The sequence below is a fragment of the Capra hircus genome, chromosome 12, assembly GCF_001704415.2.
Source record: "Capra hircus breed San Clemente chromosome 12, ASM170441v1, whole genome shotgun sequence".
NCBI classification, from domain to species: Eukaryota; Metazoa; Chordata; class Mammalia; order Artiodactyla; family Bovidae; genus Capra; species Capra hircus.
This window is the reverse complement of record NC_030819.1, coordinates 10,421,160-10,443,868: the sequence shown is the minus strand read 5'-3', so window position 1 is coordinate 10,443,868 and position 22,709 is coordinate 10,421,160. Positions and strand designations below refer to the sequence as shown.

The 22,709-nt window shown below is 46.3% G+C and overlaps 1 protein-coding gene across 13 annotated transcripts in view; it reads right to left on the bottom strand.

Moving 5' to 3' along the window:
- Window positions 1–22,709, bottom strand: part of DOCK9 (dedicator of cytokinesis 9) — a 288,599-nt gene that overhangs the window by 145,574 nt on the left and 120,316 nt on the right. For all 13 annotated transcript variants that reach the window (XM_018056406.1, XM_018056414.1, XM_018056410.1 and 10 more), the window contains exon 2: window positions 8,677–8,793. In XM_018056406.1, the coding sequence (XP_017911895.1) occupies window positions 8,677–8,793 (117 nt within the window). The remainder of the gene's footprint in view (window positions 1–8,676; window positions 8,794–22,709) is intronic.

Below are 22,709 nucleotides of genomic sequence, written 5' to 3'. Positions count from 1 at the left end.
AGTGTGTGCCTCTTGTTGTTTAGTCAATAAGTTGTGTCCGACTCTTTGTGACCCCATGGACTGTAGCCCGCCAGGCTCCTCTGTCCACGGGATTCTCCAGGCATGAATACTGGAGTGGGTTGCCATGCCCTCCTCCAGGGGATCTTTCTGACCCAGGGATCAAACTCATGTCTCCTGCATTGGTACGTGGATTCTTAACCACTGAGCCAGCAGGGAAGCCCCATGCGTGTGTCCAGTAATATGTTAAATGGCATCTGATAATTCTGAGGCCCAAAGCTCGGTTTTCATTTTCTTCAAGGACTTGGGGGTTTTGTTGTTGTGTGCGGACATGTTTTCCCCCCACTTCTGTCTCCCTCATCCACCGCCTTGAGCTAGGTTTTTACGACCTCCAAGGCAGCTAGTGTTGAGATTCCAAATCCATCCATTTATTCAAGACATATTAAGTGCCTACCATGGATAAAAACACTGTCATAGGAACATCGCAAATGCAAAGGTGAATAAAAAAAAAACCTATGATTTATAATAAAAACCCAGTGACTATAGTTTGCCACTCTCATGGAGATTTTATTTTCTATTTGGGGAGAGAATAAAAAAGTCTTATACTTAAAATAACTATAATAAAGAATGATTTTCAATGAATAGTAGAGATACAATATAAATAACCCTCCACCTGCTTGCACTGTCCAAAGATTTCATCTTGTTTCAAATCTTCTCCTATCAATGCCTGTTAGTTGTGTTTAATAACCTAAGACATGTACGTTAATCACACAGATAGAAGTATCCTTCTCCTCTTCGTTGTTACTCGTATGGTCTGTGCTTACCCAGTTCCACTCACTGTGGAAGTGTCATCATTCTCTCAGACCTACTTAAAATGTGAGCTAAAAAACCCTATTATTTTTAAAAAGCAAAGAAGATTTGAGAAAGAAAGAGAGAGAATGAGAGGGAGAGAAGGAAAGGGAAAGCTGCTCAGTCATGTCTGACTTTTTGCAACCCCGTGGACTATACAGTCCATGGAATTCTCCAGGCCAGAACACTGGGGTGGGTAGCCTTTCCCTTCTCCAGGGGATCTTCCTAACCCAGGGATCGAACCCAGGTCTCCTGCATTGCAGGCGGATTCTTTACCAGCTGAGCCACCAGGGTAGAGGGAAGGAGGAAGGAAAGAAACTGTGGCCTGATATGGGGAAGACACTGCTTCGGTGACGGACTTCCAGATCCATCCAATACCTCTCATTCCACCTGAGAAAATCAGATGTTAGACTCACTTATGCAGGTAATATTGTGAGTGTGTGCGTGTATGTTTTATTTCATCTAGTTATTTAGGTAGGTAATCTCAACTCCCTGCTTGATAACAAGTTTTCCTAAGCACAGCATAGTGTTTCTAACAAAAATCATGCCATACATTGCCTGCGTAGTGGGGGAAAAAAAAAAAAGCTACTGCCTCACCAAGCTGTCTTGAGGAAAAATGAAGACGTCTGAAGTGCTAGGTAAACACAGAGATCAACCTGACAGATGTCTTCTCTAATGGTTTCTGCAGGAGGTGCCGCAGCTCCCGGGGCCGCCCAGCTGCTGGGCCAGCGTCACCCCACCTTCTGTGCAAATGCCGCAGCTCCCTAACAGGACGCAGAGCACACATCACCACGCCCCCGAGGGCCGCTCATGGGAGCGCAGCACCGGCCCTGCTCTGCTGAGGGACGGGACTTCTCTGCCGGGACAGAGCACGGGACCCAGAGGGGCGCCGGGGGCAGTAAGGAGGGCCGGAGCACCCACCTGGGTGCCACGCCAGCTGGACTGCGCTGGGTACAGCCAGAAGGCCCAGAAGCGGGTGGAGGGCCTGGAAGCGGGCGAGGGCTCCACCAGGGAGCAAGGGCTGGAAGGAGGCCTGCCGGGAGGTGGGGGAGAGCTGGGTGAAGAGCGCGCTGGGCAGAGGGAACAGCCCGAGAAGAGGCCCTGGGGCAGGAGGCTCCCAGAGGAGCCCCAAGGAGGGCAGCGGGGCTGCAGCAGAGAGCGGGCCAGAGGCAGTGATTGATAAGAACACAGTAAGCCACAGTAAGACTTCACTGAGGGCCTCTGATCACAGGCGTGAGGTGACTGGACCTGCCGATCACTTACTTTTTAAAAGATCATCCTGGCTATGCTGTTAGGACAGACAGGAAGGGGGTAAGGACAGGACCTGGAAGACCTGATCAGATTAACCAAGGTAAGAAAGGATGAGGGCTGCGGCCACGGTGACAGCAGTGGGGGGCTGACCTGCTGCCAGGCCCTCCCCATCCCCTGCCCTTCCAAACCCTCCCCCGGGCTGTTCTTCACCAGGCCAGCCTGACATTCCCTCCCTCAGCCCAATGTGCCTCTCAATTTCTCTAACACCCAATCCTCTGCTCCCTTTCAGAAACAGAACTCTCTCTCCTTCCTGAACTCTTCCTGTAAAGACCCTTCATTCCATCCCCACAGATTCCTCTAAAGAGCCCTCGCTTCCAAATACATCCTCCCATAACTCTTCGGCCTCTTCCTCACTCCTGGGCTTCCCTTCCTAGCTTGTTCTCTCATTTCCCCAGTCCTGATCAAAACCTCCTGTTACTGCTCTGAGTCATGAGGATTCCTTCTCTCCACTACCATTCAACGCTGACCTCTGTGCTCTGCTTAGTCAATTCTTCAGCCCTGGCAGGAAAAGACCATCCTAGGCAACAATGCCTAGGATGCTTATTCATTGGAACGACATGCCTATTCATTAGAAGGACTGATGCTGAAGCCAAAGCTCTAATAAATACTTCAGCCACCTGATGCAAAGAGCTGACTCATTAGAAAACACTCTGATGCTGGGAAAGACTGAAGGCAGGAAGAGAAGGGGACGACAGAGGATGAGATGGTTGGATGGCATCACCGACTCAATGGACAAGAGTTTGAGCAAGCTCTGGGAGATGCTGAAGGACAGGGAAGCCTGGCGTGCAGCAGCCCATGGGGCCTCAAAGAGTCAGACACAACTGCGTAAGCGAACAACAACCACAAAGACAAGAATGCCCTGGTTATCAGCACTGAGGACCACTCTCCCACATCAGCGGCAGGATTGCGGGGCCACCGGCTCTTTCTGCCTGCCTTCTTCAAAGGCCTCTCGCTGCCTTCCAGGGCCCCTCACTTTCCTGGTCCTCCTCCCACTTTCTGTCTGATTCTCACTCACCTCCCTTCCTCATAGGTGAAGGTGCTCCCTGAGATCCAGTCCCTTGAGGGCACCCTCAAGCGCTCGGCCCCTCTGACTGCTGTCTCATGTTTCTGCGGGTGAGCCCAGATCAGTAACCCTGGCTTGGCTCTTCAGCTGGACTTCTGCATTTCCAACCACTAAGGGTGTCCCAGGTGGCACTAGTGGTAAAGAACCTGCCTGCCAATGCAGGAGACATAAGAGATGTAGGTTTGATCCCTGGGTTAGGAAGAGCCCCTGGAGAAGGGCATGGCAACCCACTCCAGTATCCCTGCCTGGAGAACCCCATGGACAGAGGAGCCTGGTGGACTACAATCTATAAGGCTGCAAAGCGTCAGACATGACAGAAGCGACTTAGCAGGCACACAAGCACAAAGGACTCAGCACCTGGACATCCCACTATCTTAAACTTCCAAAAATAAATTTCCATGGGATTCAATTTGTCATGATACTAGTTACATTCTCCTTCTCACTATTAAGGTTAATTCAGTAGCTCCTTTCCTAAGTTTTGAGCAATTCAAAAGCAAGAACCCTGTCTGAGCCCTTTGCACAATCAGTATAGCTATAAACTATATGCTAAAGAAATACACTCTTCAACTCAGCTGATCAGTGCTGTTCAAAATAATAAGCTCTTCTTTTTAAGACATAGTTGATGATAGAAAAAAAAGATAAAAAAGACCTGTCACTATTTTTCATTAAAGGGATTATTTGACATAGAATTAAAATTCTTATCTCCTGAGGGTCTGGCCAGTGTCAATTTAGAAACATTATTTATCCAGATTTTTCAGGTAGGTTCAGTCCTTGACATGAACTAATATCCCAGAAACCACAATGCTCACAGAAATGGACATCATTGACCACTGAATGCAGACTGATAAAAATTTTGAGGAATTTTGTCAAAAGAGCACTTTGCAATAAAAAGCCCAAAATAAAGTATTGAAATTATTTTTTGGCAGCATGTAATAAAAAGTGAGGACAAAACACCATGAATAAAAAAAAAGTTCTTTTCAAAAGGACAGATGGGAAATGAGATGAGGGACGTCCAGGCCCTTTGTAAGTAGCGGGGCCTGGTTTCCTTTTTAGGTCAGTGGTTTGTAGATCTTTATCAGTCTCATGAAAGCCAAAGAGGAAAAGAAACAGAGGAAAAATAAAGATCAGGATGTTATTCAAAGGAAAATGAATTAACCACATTTTTTTGATACAATGCTGAGAACACTCTAGGATTCTCCTGTAACTAAACATTTCCAAAAGTGAACATTTCTAGAGCTTCCAATTATTAATAATTTTCCCATCTTCCCTTTTAAATTTTTTTGTGGAAGAGATCTGACATTGACGATACACCCTGCAACGTCAACTGAATGAGCATCAGAGAGTCACGCTTTGCCCTGACTGCTCATACAGCTTCTAGAAGACAACAATTTCAGATCTGTATGGCACAGAAATCTCGTAACAACCTGCTCTTTTTTTTTTCCTACTGTGGCATAATATTCGTAACAAAAAATTTACATCTCAACCATTTTTAAGAGTACAATTCAGTAGCATTAAGAACATCCTTCATCTTGCACAGGGCTCTTTTCACCATGTGGAATCGAAACGCTGTACCCATTAAACAATTACCTCCCTTTATCTCCTGGCAACCACCATTTCACTTTCTGTCTTGATAAATTGACTATCCCAGGTATCTCGTATAAGTGGAATCATACAATATTTGTTCCTTTTTGACTCATTTCAATTAGCATAATGCCTCAAAGTTCATTCATGTTGTAGCATGTGTCGGAATTTCCTTCCTTTTTAAGGACGAATAATATTCCATTGTGCGTATGCATGCAATTTGTTCATCCATTCTCCCATTGATAGACTCTTGGGCTTTTTTCTGCCTTTTGGCCACTATGAATAATCCTGCTAGGAATGTGGGATGTACAAGTAATCCTTTGAGTCTCTGCTGTCAATTCTTTTGGGTATATCCTCAGAAATAGAATATGACCTACTCTTTTCGTATCTTTCTTACAAACTTTATGCCTCATTAGTTTATGTCCGACACCAAAGTGTAATGTCTGGAGGTCAAAGAGGCACCAACAGAGTACCTGAGCCTTCCTCAAGGCCACAGTCTGGGTGGAGACTCTTGAAGACAGAAAGCATGAGAAGCCATTACTGAAAAACTCTAGACAATGCACTTAGGTGTTCAGACACACAGCGCAGACAGTTAAGTATTAGAAGAAAAAGAGAAGACGGAAAAAATTACTGTGGACTTGACTTCCCTGGTGGCTCAGACGGTAAAGCATCTGTCTACAATGTGGGAGACCCGGGTTCGAGCCCTGGGTTGGGAAGATCCCCTGGAGAAGGAAATGGCAATCCACTCCAGCACAATTGCCTAGAAAATCCCATGGACAGAGGAACCTGGTAGGCCCCAGTCTATGGGATCGCAAAGAGTTGGACACGACTGACTGACTTCAGTTCAGTTCAGTTGAACAGCTTCAGAAGACATGGAATCTGAAGTGGCCTCATAGGTGAAAACATTCTAGAAGGTTGGGAACGAAGAGAAGATATTGCTGGGGAGAACCAGGACGCCAGGGCAGACACAGAGCAGAAAGACCCCAAAGCACCAGAGTCTGATTCTGAAAACACAAGTGCAGTCAGCTAGAGAGGGCTGTCTGAGCTTCGGCATTCCTGCCCTAATCTTGGCAGATAAAATTTCATAAATATTCTGACAGCTGAGAACTGTCTTTCTGAAATTCACCTTGACTTCCTGTCTCTCGGGATCTTTTGTTTTAAACACTCTTCTCCCACCTTAGACAAGTAGATCCAACAACAAACCTTCTCTCCACCAGGTTCGTTCTCAGACATCTTTAGGGGCTAACCAATACCAACAGAGGTCTACATGTGACCTGTATAAATGCATCACTGCCATACACAGTTTAGTAAATTATCATTCTGAATATATTTGACAGAATTTCATACCAAATTCTATTATCTTATTAATAATATGTCATAATATATATTATAATATATAATAACATAATATATAATAATGCAATAACTAATACTGTTTAACTGGAAACTGTAGGATTACAACTCAACCCCACTATGCGTTTTGCTCACTAGTTGACCCATTTCCTAACCAACTTGCTACCTTGATTTCACATGAAGTAAAATACTTGCCCCTGTCTAATTTATTCCCTCTGCCTCTGATAATACAATAATAATTCTGCCTTAAAATGCAGGGACAGACAGAAGAAACCCATGACATCACTAAGACATTTCACTGGATCAACTAACTACATAGTTATAAAAGCATTGAGACAATTCAGCAAGAAAGCACATCGCCTTCCCAGACTAGGATACAGGAGGACTCCTAGGAAAAAAACAACAGCATCTAAACTTCCATGTGGCCCATTGCAATTACTGTGATGGGGATCAAAGCTGAAATTCAAGCTCCTTAATCTTTGAAAAAGCTTCCCCTAAACAGAACTTAACACTCTTCATTCAATCTTGGCTAGCAAAATGTCAATGAGTTCTTTGCTGTTCCTAGAATATTTATGTCTGGTATCCCAAGAAAAGTTGTTACAGGTGAAAGGAAAAAAGGAGTTTTTCTCAAAGTTTTAACCACCTGTTTCTACAACTGCTTAAACATTCAGGTTCTTTGTTGGTGAAATAAAAAATGAAATTTAAGTGTACCTTATTTCTGGGGTTGGTTTGCTTCTGAAGCAATTGGATCTCCAGTTTTTAAATAAAATTTTTCATTCTAGGCTGCAAAACTAGAAATAACTTTGTTACTCTAACTGATACTAAGAAGAACAGATACTAATACTTCATGCTCAGAGAAACTTGAGATAATCTTTAGCTTTCTTAGAGCACAGTACAGGAAAAATATGTCAACATGGAGTCTAATTTATAATCATCTAATTTAACTCCTCATGTTAACAAATCTGTTGTCAAAAAAGACTTCATTCCGAGGTTTCCATTTATTCATCTTTTAGTTGGGTAACCTATTCTTGTAATGAAGTTTTCAAGGGCACTGTATTTGAGGCCATGATTTGAAACCATTTATCAGTGGAACATCCCACTAATGCCCAATTTCATTTCTGTGGCATTCCAAATTTTTCAGGAAAGAACTGAAGAATCATCATTTTCTCCACAAGTATCTCTCACAAGTTTGAACAAGTGAATATTTGTGAAAATTCTTACCTTTGTTGTAAACTAAAAGCTCTTAAATTTGGTGGCGGATAAAAAACTTCAAAGAATATGATTTGATGATTGTTATTAACATGGAAGTTTCCAAAGACAATTGAATACATAGAAAACTGTATATATAGCAACTGATATTCTGGGGAGTGGGATTAAAAAGAAGGTGGAGGGGAGGCTTTTTAATGTCAAGTGTTTCAATAGGGCATGCTTATTTGTTTGTTACAAGCATATATTAGTTTTTAAAATTAAACAACAAAGAATCAAGGAAGCTTCAAACAAAAGGTGGAGGTGGGGGCGGGGGGCAATAGTTTAATTCAGGACAGACAAGTCTTGGATGATAACGGCATCAGGTAGAGAAGAAGGAAGCTCCAAGGTTAAATCCCAGGAGAGCAAGGGCAGTAACTGGAGTCTCCAATGAATGGATGTGACTCCAGGCTGCCAAGCATCTAATGTGACTGGGGTTCCATCACTCCTCACTGGCCTGGAAGCTGTTGTGGGTCACTGAGCACAGGACATAGTCTGAAAGGCTTCAAGCAGCCATCTAAAGAGCCGCTCACAACAAAAGCTATGCTGAGTCCTCTGCCGGCAGCTACTGAGTTCCCAGAAACAGCACCTGTCGCTGTATCAGTGAGGTACACGTTAGGACATTCCTGGATGTCAGGAGCCCCAAACTCTTCTCAGGGAGCCCATGCGCAGTTCAGGGCCTCTCTCCAGGCAGTCTCCCAAAGTGACAGCTTAAAATAACACCTGACAAAACCTTCTACCACTTCTGAGCCAATCCCATCCTTAAGACTCCAAGGCACTGGGCAAAACCCCTAAAATCCTCTTCAAACAAATTCCCTAAGATGTAGGAGGCACTTGCGTCTACAGAATTAGCCCAGACTATGGACAGGGAAGTCTGGGGTGCTGCAGTCCATGGGGTCTCAAAAGTCAAACACAACTGAGCGGCTGAACTGGTACCACTTCTATTCAAGATAAAAGATAAATGCTTGAGAAAACATTTGTGTTATATATGTATGTGTGTTTTATGCATATGAATATGCACATATTCACATATATGCACACACGTAACTTATATTCATATCTCTGTGTATACAACACACACATACATATGTAAAAAAATACCAATAAAAAATTAAGTCATGAGGGAATGCTTGGAACAAGATAACGGCAATAACTTTTCTCTCTTAAATAGCATCTCTTCTTTTCATTTTTTAATTCCTTAAATGAACTAACCCAACAATAAACCAAGAGACAGAAAAGATCTGTAAAGCTCGACTGCCGATGCTATTTACCCTCACCTGAAAGTCATCATACGGGAAGAGCAGCATCTCCCGTAGACAGTCGTTCAGGATCTGTGTCTTCTTCTGGACGATGACATTTTCGTAGTCTAGCGGCTCAATCAGCTTTGGCTTGGCCTGGAAGGTGAAGAGATAAGCAATTGAAACACCTACAGATAAATGCGACTTCTCAAGACTGAAGAACTTTATACATCCTGCATGCGTGCGTGAGCGCTCAGTCATGTCCGACTCTTTGTGATCCCCTCACTGTAGCCCACCAGGCTCCTCTGCGCATGGAATTTCCCAGGCAAGAATAAACTGGCTGAAGTAGGTAGTCATTTCCTTCTCCAGGGGACCTTCCCAACTCAGGGATTAAAGCCACGTCTCCTGCATTGGTAGGCAGATTCTTTACCACTGAGCCACCCAGGAAGCCTGAAGCATAGGCCCCTTATCCATCCTACTCTACATGTTTTTGCATTCTCCAACTTCTCTACAATGAGAGTGTGGCAGCTCTGCTGTTAGGAAGAATCAAAAGCAAGAGAAACAAGCTGTTTTCAAAAGAACAGAATACACTTCCTGGTCCTCTGCTTGTTTGGTTATTTAAGTACAAAGGAGGCTATGGGGTCTGGTGGAACTTCCAGTCATCTTGGGTCACCCCTGGCTAGGTCAGTCCCCTTCTAAGCCTTAAGCTTTCCCAGAGCCACCCTGCTTGGGGTTCCAGCCATGATCTGGCAACAATGGCCAGTGGCTCCAGCCATGACCATCTCTTCTTGGTCCTGGGCTTAAAACATCCACGGAGCTCAAAATTTTATATAAAACTCTGTGAAACTCTTCTGAGTCTCAAAATAGCCCTGTCTAATCTGATCTATCTACCTACTTACATATATAACACCGAAATATAGAGAAATGTGAGCAGGACTAAAACCAGGCCAGTAAGGGGGAAAAAGTACTTAAACCAGGGCTTGTGGGTGAGCCCCAGCGGATAGTGGCGGCCATTCCTAGCATGCACTAATCAGAAGAATGAGGCAATGAGCTGGAAAGAATATGCCTTTTCTAGCCATTTCCAAAGTCAGTAAAAAATCTCATCTAGTTCTAGTCATTGTCACAGTGTTTAGTGATCACTTTCCACATACAAGGCACTAACTAGGCTAACTCAACAGTAAAGATACATATTCAACTAATTATAGCACAGTATGCCAAGTGCTAAAGAGATACATATGCATGCATGTACACACACACACAGTTATCAGAAATAAATTCATTATATCAATAAATCCTTTACTGCAATATTATTTCTGAAACTATTTATAAAAACATCTGATATATACAGTTTCAACAAATGCTCTATATAGTAAAATGTCAATTCATATATAGGAAAAATACTAAAGATATCTGGTATATGGCAACTAGATTAGAAATTGTGACAGACTGCCCTGTGTTCCTCAAATCTGTATCCTTTCCTTCCAAATAGAGCTGGACTACATTTCCCAGCCTCCCCATAGTTGGGTGTGGTCACATGACTGTCTTGGGACCAAAGGCATGTGAGTGGAAGGGATGTGGCCGGCTGCCAAGCCTGGTTCATAAAAAGCCTCTGCTATAGACTGACTGACTGTGTCCTGAAAACCCATGTGTTGTAACCTAATCCTGAAAAACAATGGGATTTCAAAATCGGGCTTTGGGGAGGTGATCAGGTAATGAGGGTGGAACCCTCATGAATGGGATTAGTGTCCTTATAAGAGAGACCTCCAGAAGCTCTCCTGTCCATTCCGCCATGTGAGGACACAGCAAGAAGAGAGCATCCATGAACCGAAGCGGACCCTAGGCAAACACTGAATCTGCCCATGCCTTGATCTTGCACTTCCCAGCCTCCGGATCTGAGAGACAGCCTCTCTCCCCTGCTCCCTCCCTATGCCCCGCTGCCAGCAGCACACAGTGGACTCAGGAGGTTGAGGGGAGGGCGCAACCCCAAGATGGAAGGAGTCTGGATCCTGTATCACCCAGCAGAAGGCTGCCTGCTTACAACAGGCACTGAAACAGCCTGTGAACAAGAACTAAAGCATCCACTATGTTACACCATGGACATTCTCAATTTTCTTACTGAGGCAGTCACCTTACTCTAGTAGAAGTATAAAATGCTCATCTTTAATGTCAATTACTTGATTTAAGTAGACTCTACAAAATATTCTGAGAAAAAAAAAACAGTGCCCAAATAAGTGCACAATTATTATAAAAGTACATGTTTATGGATGGAGATTAAAAATATATACAATCAAAAAGAGTAAAGCTGTCTTGTGAAAAGTGTAGCTAATTTCTTCTTTCAAAAATATTTGTAATATTAAACTGTTTTTACACTTAAAAGAGGGCCAAAAAAGACGTGAAAGTCACTCAGTTGTGTCCGACTCTTTGCAACCCCATAGACTATACAGTCCATGGAATTCTTCAGGCCAGAGTACTGGAGTGGGTAGTTATTTTCAAGTAAGAACTGTCATAGAAAATGAAAGTGTTCTCCAAAGTATGTTAATTCAACTTAAATCATTTCCTCCTTTATTTCAGTTTGTTATGCTGTGTATAGTAATCAGTCTACAGGTGCTTGTTGGTAAAATGGATGTTAATTGTCCACATTCAAATAAGTGATGTGTTTCCTGCCTATGGACCGATACAGACAATACGTTTACATCTTAAGTGCATTTAATGACAGCTCTCACCATCTGACTGAACTTGGACTTCTTAAATCTTCCATAAATGAAAACTATCAACATAGTCATAAATCACTTTTGCTATTTAGCACACCAACTAATGCTTTTGTTAATGAGGTTAATTATAGTTTTCCCCTGGAGGTATCTTGGCAGTATTTAATGTAACGTTGTAGGTATTAGGACTACCTTGCTTCTGTGGGCCGCTGTTAACTTTCAAGGTGTTTTCACACAGATGATCACACTTAATCCACTGTTAAATTAATTAAACCCAGAGGCCATCAGTCCAAGGTGCTTCTAATACCATAGGTGGCTGCCTATGTAAGAAAACAGAAATGTAAGCCTATAAATGCCTCAAGGTTATGAAATCAAAACACTAAGGACAACCCAGCACACACAGCCAACTAGGCTCTGTGCTGGAGCCAGTCGATAGCTCCTTTCTTTACTTCTGCACTTTTCTTTACAGAAGTCTCTCCCCAGCTCCTACCATCAGAGCACTCGCAACCTCTGGGAATTGGGTATTGCTCAATTCGAATCTATTTTTGCTCAAACCAACTCTTGAAATGTTTAATATGCCTCAGGCTATCCTTTAACACCACGAAGAGGTAGGCGTGGAAACATCACTCCATTCGACTGAGCCCCAGAACCGAGGATCAGGAGTTGAGCTCATAGCCTGACGCTGACAGCCACCCAGTAGCCAACAAAAGGGATGCGAACACAGTCTCTTGTCACTCAGAACTCTTCCTTCCCCAGGCTGCCTGGCGAAGGGTCAGTGCTCACCAACGCTCGACCGTGGTACAGTGTGTTTATAAGAGTTTATAAATCAACCTCTCCTTTAAAAGACGGATGGTGCATGTGAATCAGGAAAGCTCATAGGAGGATGGCAATGTTTCAAATCCTACCTCTCAGGGAAGAATTAGAAATAAAGGAAATCTCGGGGAAGAATCGGAGAAGGCAATGGCACCCCACTCCAGTACTCTTGCCTGGAAAATCCCATGGACGGAGGAGCCTGGTAGGCTGCAGTCCATGGGGTCGTGAAGAGTCGGACACAACTGAGCGACTTCACTTTCACTTTTCACTTTCATGCATTGGAGAAGGAAATGGCAACCCACTCCAGTGTTCTTGCCTGGAGAATCCCAGGGACGGCGGAGCCTGGTGGGCTGCCATCTATGGGGTCACGCAGAGTCGGACACGACTGAAGCGACTTGGCAGCAGCAGCAGCAGGGAAGAATAACATGTCTTCTGCGGTCTCTAGGACTGGGAAGAGTTGACACGTGTACACACCCTTAAGTTGCTCAATGAAACAACTCCTGGAGACCTGACTGGGGGGAGGTTTTCAGCAACTGCACAGGGTACTGTCCCCAACAGAGCCCCTGACTCCAGGGGAAAGGGGCCAGAGGAGAGCCATCCACCTGCTACCTAAGTTAAGAGCAAGGCAGAAAGCTCCTGCTGCAAACAGAGATAGCTGGCCCAGTGCCTGCCTTCTACACGTGGCTTTTAGGAGGAGGGAAGAAAGAAACCATCAGAGGATAAAGGCTGAGAGTGGAGACTGGTGAAGAAAGACAGGAAAAGGGCCAAGATGGAGATGGGGGAGAAGAAGAGACACAGGTGACAGCCACCTTGGGGTGGCGGAAGTAGAAGATGCAGAGATGGAGGGAACATAAGGGCAAGTTAAAGACAGCAACAGGAGACACACAGAAATGACAGGGAGGGGGGCTTGGGAGACCTGAGGGGGCCAGTGTCTACCAAGCTGTGGGTTAAGAGCACAATTGCCTATTTTCCACTCCTCTTTAAAGTGATGATTCACTGGTTACAGCTGTTCACTGTTCTTCAGCTCCACTAAGCTTTTCCAGCTGGTCACATGTGCTTTTTTGGGGGAGTCTGTTGGTGGGGGGAACCTCAGCCTACCAGTGTAGGAAGCTGGCCTGCAGCATCACTGGTGACAGAAAACGACACACAAACAGCACAGTGACTCGACGGACGTGAGTTTGAGCAAGCTCTGAGAGTTGGTGATGGACAGGGAGGCCTGGTGTGCTGCAGCCCATGGGGTCGCAAAGAGTCAGACACGACTGATCAACTGAACTGAAGAGCAAAACGAGATTAAGTTAATTACCAGACAGCCAGACTCCTGGTTCAGAAGAAAGAGGCTTAGTGCAGAGCTGGCTCACGACCTTGGTTTTAAATCCATCTAGACACACCTAAGCTCAGTGTTTCTCCTGGTGACATGATTTGAGAGTGTTGGACTGCGCCCCACAGTCCTGCAGTCCTTGCAACTGCCCGGCCATAAGGCCAAAGAGAGAACCTGGAGTCAGCGACAGAGAAAACCAATGATGTACTGGATGGGGACTCTTACAAGTCAGAGGCCACAGTTGTGGAGTGACACCCCACCACGTACAGCTGATGGGAGGCAGCAATCTTCACTCCAATTGGGAGGGCTGGCCATCAGTGACAGGGGGTCTGACGTCAGAAGGGCTCCTCGGGTGCCAGGGAGCAGCTGGAATGCATGCCCTGTGGCTCTCTGAGTTGGAAGTCACAGTGAGGACCGCTGTTTCCTGCTGATGACTGCGCACACTGAAGCCCGTCTAGACTCAGGGCTAGGCCAGTCACTAGCTGAGGGGTGCAGGGGATCGGGCCCATCACACAGGGAGTTACTGATTAAACTTCCAGCTTAAGCTGAGGAGGCAACCATGCACATAAAGTAAGCCTGAGGCAGTGCCGGGCCAAGCCGGGATGTACGGACAGCAGGAGTTCAGGCATCTTACGAAGCCTGATTATATGAAGGGCTACTTTACTTTTTTCAACTGAGGTATAGTCGACATACCAGTTCTTGGTTTATCTTCAAAAGAAATATGTGGATCCAGAACTACCTAAACTGATGAATGGCCAACGCTCCTACAACGCTACCAGGCCATTAGAACTACCAGGTTTTGGAACTCTGCACATTTACCTGCTTGAATTTTCCATATTCCAGGACACTTGTGCCTCCCTAGGCAGGATGGGGCTCGGCCAGCTCCCGGGTCTAGGATGTTGGGAACATGTCCAGTGCGTGACTGTGCTTTCATGGTGTGTATAATGTGCAGCTCAATCTATACTCAGGTCCGTCAGCTCCCTCCCTCATTTGGAGCTTAAATGCCCTTATCTATTCAGACGAGCCTGCTGCTGCTGCTAAGTCACTTCAGTCGTGTCCGACTCTGTGTGACCCTACTGATGGCAGCCCACCAGGCTCCCCCATCCCCGGGATTCTCCAGGCAAGAACACTGGAGTGGGTTGCCATTTCCTTCTCCAGTGCATGAAAGTGAAAAGTGAAAGGGAAGTCACTCAGTCGTGTCCGACTCTTTGCGACCCCGTGGGCTGCAGCCTACCAAGCTCCTCCGTCCATGGGATTTTCCAGGCAAGAGTACTGGAGTGGGGTGCCATCGCCTTCTTTGAGATGAGCCTAGAGCCTGTTATACAGTGTGAAGTAAGTCAGAAAAAGAAAAACAAATGTCACTTACTAAAGCAAATATGTGGAATCTAGAAAAATGGAATCCCCATATGGAATGCACCAATGAACCTATTTGCAAGGCAGGAATAGAGACTCATACATAATGTACAGACTTATGGTTACAGTCGGGCAAGAGGAGAATGGGACAAATTGAGAGAGCAGCACTGAAATACACATATTACCATGTGTAAAACAGCCAGCTAGTGGGAAGCTGCTGTCTGACACAGGGAGCTCAGCCTGGTGCTCTGTGATGACCTGGAGGGGTGGGATGGGGTGGGAGGGAGCTTCAGGAAGATGGGGGCCTGTGCATGCCTATGGCTGATTCATGCTAATGTGAGGCAGGAATCAACACAACGTTGCAAAGCAATTATCCTCCAACTAAAATACTTTTTTTTAAAAAGTCCTTATGTATGAACATTCATTTCTCGGTTACTGTGAAATCAGACAGGGAGAGGACTGTGGTGCTACGAGGCCACAACAGTCTACAACAGTCGTTTTCAAAGCAGGGTCCGGGGAACAGCATCGTCAGCATCACCTGGGAAGCTGAAACAGATGTAAATTCTGAGGCCTCATCCCAAGCCTGAATCAGAAGCTCTAGGAGTGGGGACCAACCATCCTGGAAGCAGCTCTCCCAGGGATTCTGAAGAACACCTGGACTAGTGATGGCCCAGGAGCTGTGCTGGAATGTGTGAGGTCAGGGATGAACATGGAATGAGACCATGCAGAGAGTTTTTATCTCCCTGAGGCTATGGACTCCCTGAGACAGAGGGCCCCTCCCCTCAGAAATGTATATACACAGTACTTGCCAAAGTTTTTACCTAGTTTGGGGCGGAGGGAGGGCTGCCCTTCCCTGGAGACTAGCTATGGAACTGAGTCAAAGAAACCCTGGAGCGGGGGAGAGGCAGGCTCGTAAACACCTAGTTTAGTTTAGTGGCAGGTGCCGGCAGACGCTGATGCAGAGCTGAAGTAGAGATGGCACCAGCTGCCGTCCATGGGCTGTGAGATCTCCTCATGTCACCAAGGAAGTGCTGCCTCGCGAGGGCTGGGGGAAGAATGAGAATTCTTCAGGAGGGCAAGGGTTTGAACTCCTTGACGCGACAGCTCAGCCCTCCTTGGGCACATGGATACGTGGGTTCCAGTGGTGTCTCTACCCTGGGGGCCCAGGACACAGGCAGTGTGCTTGTCACTCCCCACACCGACCCACTTGTCACAATCCTACAGCCCTTTGCAGCGGTCCACAGAGGTTTTATTAGCAGCAGAATCGTTGCTCTAAAAAAACAAATCTAACACAAGTAGAGCTGCCAAGAAAGTGGAAGCGGGGCTGCCCTAGCCCCGGGGCAGGCAGTGCGTGGCCACATAACTGGGGCACCACCTCAGCCCATCAGAAGGCAGCCTGTCCCTTCTCTGACCACCGCGGCCTCATTAGGAGCAGTCCCAGGGTGCAGTTCCTTCGGCCGTGCACTGAAATGACCCATGGAGAGCTCATCTCCCCCACTGTTAGCGCCCGAGGATGGGGCCGGGTCTCCTTGTCTCTATGCCCCCTCAGCACGGAGCCCAGGACCCCGAGACACTGTCACAGCTCAATGCCCTTCCCTTGCAGAGCCCCTCTCCAGGCTCCATACATCCCTGTTGAGGTCGACTATTGCTTGACATGTTGGTTTATGAAGATTTACAGGAACATGGCTCATTAAGTCGGTCCTCCCAATGTCATGTAGGCGATACGACAAGGAGGTGCACAGAAGCCATACCACAACACAGATACATCCCAAGATTCTGGACCAGAACTGCTTGGAGGTATCGCAGATCAGTCGTCGCACAAACTCAGAATGCTCCCAAGCCACACAGCTCCTATATGATGACCCTAGTAGAGATTTATTCAATCCTAAAGTTCATGTGATGCCACCAAACATTGAAAAGCTAAACGCTTCTAAACTATGATTAATCAAATACAAATTTCAACTAATCTTGCTATAGGAAAGATGGAATGATCTAATTCCTGTGACTCAGATTGATAACACAAAGTCATGATGGTATGAAGAGGTGAAATGAGTATGAAGCCAAAAAATGTCTCAAAGAAAGTATTACTCAGGTGTGTCAAGAGGTTCACTGATTAAAATGTATTGTTTTCCTGTATTTTCGATGTCGATAATTTGGCTTTTTAAACATTGTAATTGGTTGTGATTTCTTTTCAAATTCTAAATAAATATTCACTTCTGTGCCTTATTTTGTATTTGTAACTTGAATTATTTTTATTAAAGCCCCCAAAGTCTAAGTTTCACTGCTCAGAAAATCTGGATCTGCTCTGATAGGGCCATATACATACCACACAGATACTGATCAAGTTGAAGGCCATCTTTAGCACAGTGGTTAAAAAAAACTGAGCCTGTGAAGTTACGTGGGGCAGTTATTGGGCCTCATTGAATTAATGCTCAACACAGCCTGGCAAACAGCAGGCACATAATAAATGTAAGTATTATTATTGAATGTTGCTTTGACCAGTAGATGGGGACAGGGGGCACTTTTAATGCCACTTTTAATAATATTATTAAAAGTGTTGCTGGCATGACAGCGATCTGAGTCTTTTGTTCTTGAGTGAGTGCTACATGTACATTCAATGTCACCAACCTATTTACAAAACCTTTCTTCTATGCTCCAGGAACATATTAGACAACAATGGCTAGGACTTTCATAGAGAAGGAAAAACAAAAGGCTGAACATGGACAAAACTATATAATAAACAGAGAGGACACTGGAATTCAGGGTCTGAGCCCAAAGGAAACCCAGACAGATGCTTCCATTACAAGTGGTGTCGGAAAGGACAGAACAGTTTTGGGAAGGGGGGGGCGGGATGGAGCGAGCAAACTCCTCCGGGCCCAGAGATGGTTTTCTCTCAATGCATCAAAGCCTTGGCTTCTTTGGACGGGACTCAGAACACCCTGGGGCTGTTCATGTGACCAGATGGTGGGAAGAAGCGGCTCCATCTCAAGGGACACCCTGGGCCCAGGTGAGCCGCTGATGCATAGGGCCCCCGTCCCCATCTACTGGTCAAAGCAGCAGGCCGGCCTCCAGTGACCATGCAGCTCTCACGGGCGCCAAAGGCCAGGACCCACACTCCCTCCAGTCCATCTCCCTCAGAGCCTCGCTGAACTCGGTCCTTCCAACCGCATTTGCTGCTCTGGGTTTGGCCACTTGACATCCACGCAAATTGAAGTTACAGATCCACGGGCAATTGGAAGTCAGGTAATGTTCTCAGCACCAAGAAAACGAGACTCCTCTGGAATCCAGCAGAATGGGAGAGTGCCGGCCCACGAATGAGCTCGATGTTGGCCAAGCATGCACGAAGCCTCGAAAACCAGGGGACGAGCTGAACAAAAAGGCTTTCTGATTCTATTGCTCTCCCCTCTGACATGATGGCTTCCCGTGAACTTTCAGTCATTTCTTGCCTTTGTGTGTCTGGTAATTAAATGTTAACACAAGCTGAAACCCTGAACGCCACTGCTTGAAATAGCAAACTGAGGAAACGGCAGCTCTTGGAGCACTCTATTTTAAGACATGAGAAATGCGTCGCTTCTGCTTATAAAGAATTTAGGACTTCCTTGATTTATCTGTGAGCTACAAAACCCCCATCGGCTGAGATGAAAAGCTTTCATGGAACTGAGTACATTTTTCAAAATGGTGCACTTCTCCATGTTGCCCCACAGGACCCAGCACTGCTGCTGGAGTGGAGGGTGGGGAAGGGGCGCTTGCAATAAGAAGGAAGGGGGCTTCTGAAGGCAGATGTTAATCCTGCAGCCCTGAGCCTTTCTGCACCACCGTTTTGCATACAACTCTCACTCACTCCATACTCCCACCAGGAACTTCTTGGAAGCTGTCAGATTTGAAGGAGCAATCCTCACCTTCCTATAATTAGGGTGAGCTCAGGACATGAGCAGCTGTCCCCCTCTCCCAGTGCAAGGGCTGTTAGCAGACATGTGTTCGTTCTCTCCATGCGTTTTCATGCAGCCTGTCCAGGTGCACAGTGCCAGGTCTTTGGGATCCTGAGATGAAAAGGACACAGCCTCCACCCCGAGAAAGCTCACGAGCCAGCGGGCAGGTGGACGTGTGAACAAGGCAGAACACGGTGACCGACAGCAATGGGAACCCAGGAGTGGCACTTGACCACTAGAGTGAAACTGACCCTCCTCCCCTCCCCACTCCTGTTAGATTACCAGCTCCAGGAGGGGAAAGATCTCTGTTTTATTTACTGGTATTATGTCTAAATGATTTCTGCTTTGTTCAGCCCCTGAAACACCACCTGCATTGCACAGGCACGCAGTGAGTGAAGGGGCCCAACAGTGCAGTGCTTCCTAAAGGAAGTGGTTAGCGCTGAGTCCAAGAGGTGAACGAGTCAGCCAGGCTTCAGGGTGGCCTGGAGCATGCTCACAGGTGGAACCAGATTTTGTGGGGCCTGAAATCTGTATCATCAAAAGGGGAATAGGGTTTAAAAAAATACAAAGTTATGAATAGGAAGTTGCTGGGGTCTCCTCTGTGGCCTGGTCAATCCCCTCTAAACAGCTGAGTTCAGGAAGAGAAGTGAAGTGAAATAAAAGTTGCTCAGTCCTGTCCAACTCTTTGCGACCCCATAGACTATACAGTCCATGGAATTCTCCAGGCCAGAATACTGGAGTGGGTAGGCTTTCCCTTCTCCAGGGCATCTTTCCAACCCAGGGATGGAACCCAGGTCTCCTGCATTGCAAGCAGATTCTTTACCAGCTGGGCCACAAAAGAAGCCTAAGAATACTGGAGAGGGTAGCCTATCCCTTCTCCAGAGGATCTTCTTGACCCAGGAATCAAACCGGGATCTCCTGCATTGCAGGAGGATTCTTTAGCAACTGAGCTGTGAGGGAAGCCCTGAGTTCAGGAAGTGGCGGGCAGTTCAGGATAGCCAGGCAGAGCTCACAGAGGGCACGGGCCCCCACAGGCCAAGGGCTCAGAGCACCTCCTGTAGGGTGTGATAGCGTCACTGGAACCCAGTGTGATGCAGAAAACTGTGTTTATAAGAACTCCTTTCTGAAACGGTATTGGATGTGGCTGCAAAGCACGAATGAACAAGCCACCTGAAATCAGCAGTGGGCTCTTGGACGGATACACTTAGGAAGCAATAGTTACCCGCAGGGCCTCAGTTTCTTTGAATGGATAGGAACACTAGAGGCTGAGGCGTAGAGCTCTGCACAAGGGGACCCACTCCACCAATGCCCCAGGCAGCCCTTGATCCTCCTCTAACATAAGCGACTCTCTGAACAGCATCTGTTTGAGGTCGTCCCAATGATTAGCTCACATGTCTCCAAGCCACCCCTGGACTACAGCCTGTGGTGAAGGATGAGTCTACAGTGCAGGCAGGCCATGTTGAGAAGGGCCCTAAGGAAGCCAGCAAACCAGTGAAGGAGCAAAGAGACAGAGGGACATAAAACAAGGTGCATACATCCTCCAGCCATGGAAAATGGCCTCCGATGTCCTTGTAATACACGCAGTCTTCTTCCCTTAACCCAGAACACTGGGACTCCGGAGACCCTGACAACCAACATCTGATCACCTTCTCCTCCAGCAGTACACGTTCTCCTGCAGACTGCTAACAATGTGTGCCGGAACAAAGGCCTCAGCAGCTGTTCAGAATCGGGCATGTTTAAAACAAGCAGGACGTTCGGTAAGATCAGAGCTGCAACCGTGCAAACATCAGAACCTGAGATGTGTCTGGTCCAACCCTCCCGTCTCACAGACAGGGACACTTGGGAGCATGGGCAGGAGCTGTGTGACTGTCCTGAGGTCCCAGGCAGAACTGCTGGCAAAGCTGGGCTGGTGTCCGGGGTCTCCTGACCCCATGGACCACGCTCTTCCTTGGTCCCCACTCCTCCTTGCAGCCTGTACATTTCAAATTTTTGCGTGCTCGCTGGAGGAAAGGGGGAGGAAAGGGGGGCCCTATCTTAGCGTGGACTGAGAAGAAAGCTCGAACCTCAGCATGAAACCACAACAGCTGGTGAACTGGAGAATGTTCAGAAGGACCTGTAATGAACACCAAACTTGCAGACATCTAAATATGTTTCTCACGCTGAAATGTGGTGCTATCCTCAGAAGAGACAAATACCAAGAATGACACACTTGTGAATACTGCTTTTTTATATTACAAACACTGATAAGATGCTGAATTCCTTTTTTTACACAGTGCTGAAATGAGCACTAAAACGAGAGAGCTTGTTACTGAGATACTGAATCACCATGTCAGTGTGAGCAGTACTTGGACATGCAAAATCAATCAGTCGGACGGAAGGAAAAGCGCCTGCATTTTGTATTTGTCACTTTTATAAACAAGTGTGGTTTTCCAAAAGTTATTATCCTATTACTAAAGTGAACAGAATTAGAGACTTGAAAAACTGTTCAATCAATGGCATCTAGAAAATGGAATGGCAGTGGAGGTAATAATGAAGCTAATAATACTAATGAACAAAAGCCCACATAACTGCTTGCATGCAGTCAGCTGTGCTCAATGGCGGGGCCACAGAGGGCCAGGGGCTTAGGCGGGCCTCCTCCACGCCCTGTGCCCCTGAGAATCCTGAGTGGAGCTGAGTGCCACCTGTGCAGACTGTACCTCAAGTGTCTTCTTTCTGCCCTGAGGCAGGGCACGAGCCAGAGAGGCAGGGAAGGGAGGGAGGAGACAGCGAACAGGCGGAGAGCCCGAGGGACGCCTCTGTATGCGTCTCTCGCACACACACCACGCCAGCTGCTGATTCTCCTGCCGTTTTTTCACATGTGAAAAGCAACGATGAAGGCAAAAGAGAAAGACACACACCACGGTAGGTGCCTAAAGTTTAGCTTCAATCTACACCACAGACTCCGTTCCTGTCAATAATTTCCCTCCCACTTTTAGCATTATGGACTGAAATTCTTCACTCTTCCTATGTCAATAAAAGCTATTTTTGAAACCCTGAAATGAAGAGGTCAAGTAATTAAGCTGAAAGGCTCTAAAAACCAGATTTAGTCAGATTTCAAAACAACTTACTTTAAACTACTTATCTGTGAACACTGGGGGGAAGTGGGGCGGGGAATGGAATATTCAGAACACGGTTCTGGTTCACAGGAGTTTCTGAGCACGTCATCACCAGGAAGGCAGTTCGGACACCAGCAAGGGCAGGAATGGGGTGTCAGGATTAAAGTCTTGATCCCTAAAATAACTGCTATTGTTGCAGGTGGTGATGGGTGGATGGGGGTTCATCATATCAGTCCAGTGTTTCTCAAAGTATGGCCCCAGGCCAGCAGTACCAGAGCTGCCTGGAACTTGCTGGAAATGCACATTCCCCCCAGAGCCACCAAATCAGAAATTCTGGGGGCGGGGCCAGGCAATGTGGGTGCCGGCGATGCCACCCAAGTCACAAAACCACTCTCCTCGTCTGTCTACCTTCATGTATGTTCCAGAAACTCACATTACAAAGTGCTTTTTAAAAATCCTGGCTCGACTGCTTGTTGACTATGTGGCCTTGGGACAAATTACTCAATCTCCATACTCACATTAGAAAATGGGAAAAACACCACTTTCTCTTATCTTCATCGCAGGGTCACTGAAGGGTTTCAATATACAGTGCATGGTACAGAGCACTGAAAATTACCACTTTCTTCTTATCTTTATCACAGGGTCACTGAAGGGTTTCAATATACAGTGCGTGGTTCAGAGCACTGGTCATGGGGATCATACGTAGTTAAGCTCACTCAGATACAGAGAATTTTAGTCCCTAGAGCATAAACAAGCCTTTGCTGGATCACACATAAATTCTCTCTCTAAACCTGCCCCGAAACTCTTAGGGTTGCAACACCACCTTTTCCTAGATGGGGAAACCGAACCTCAGAGG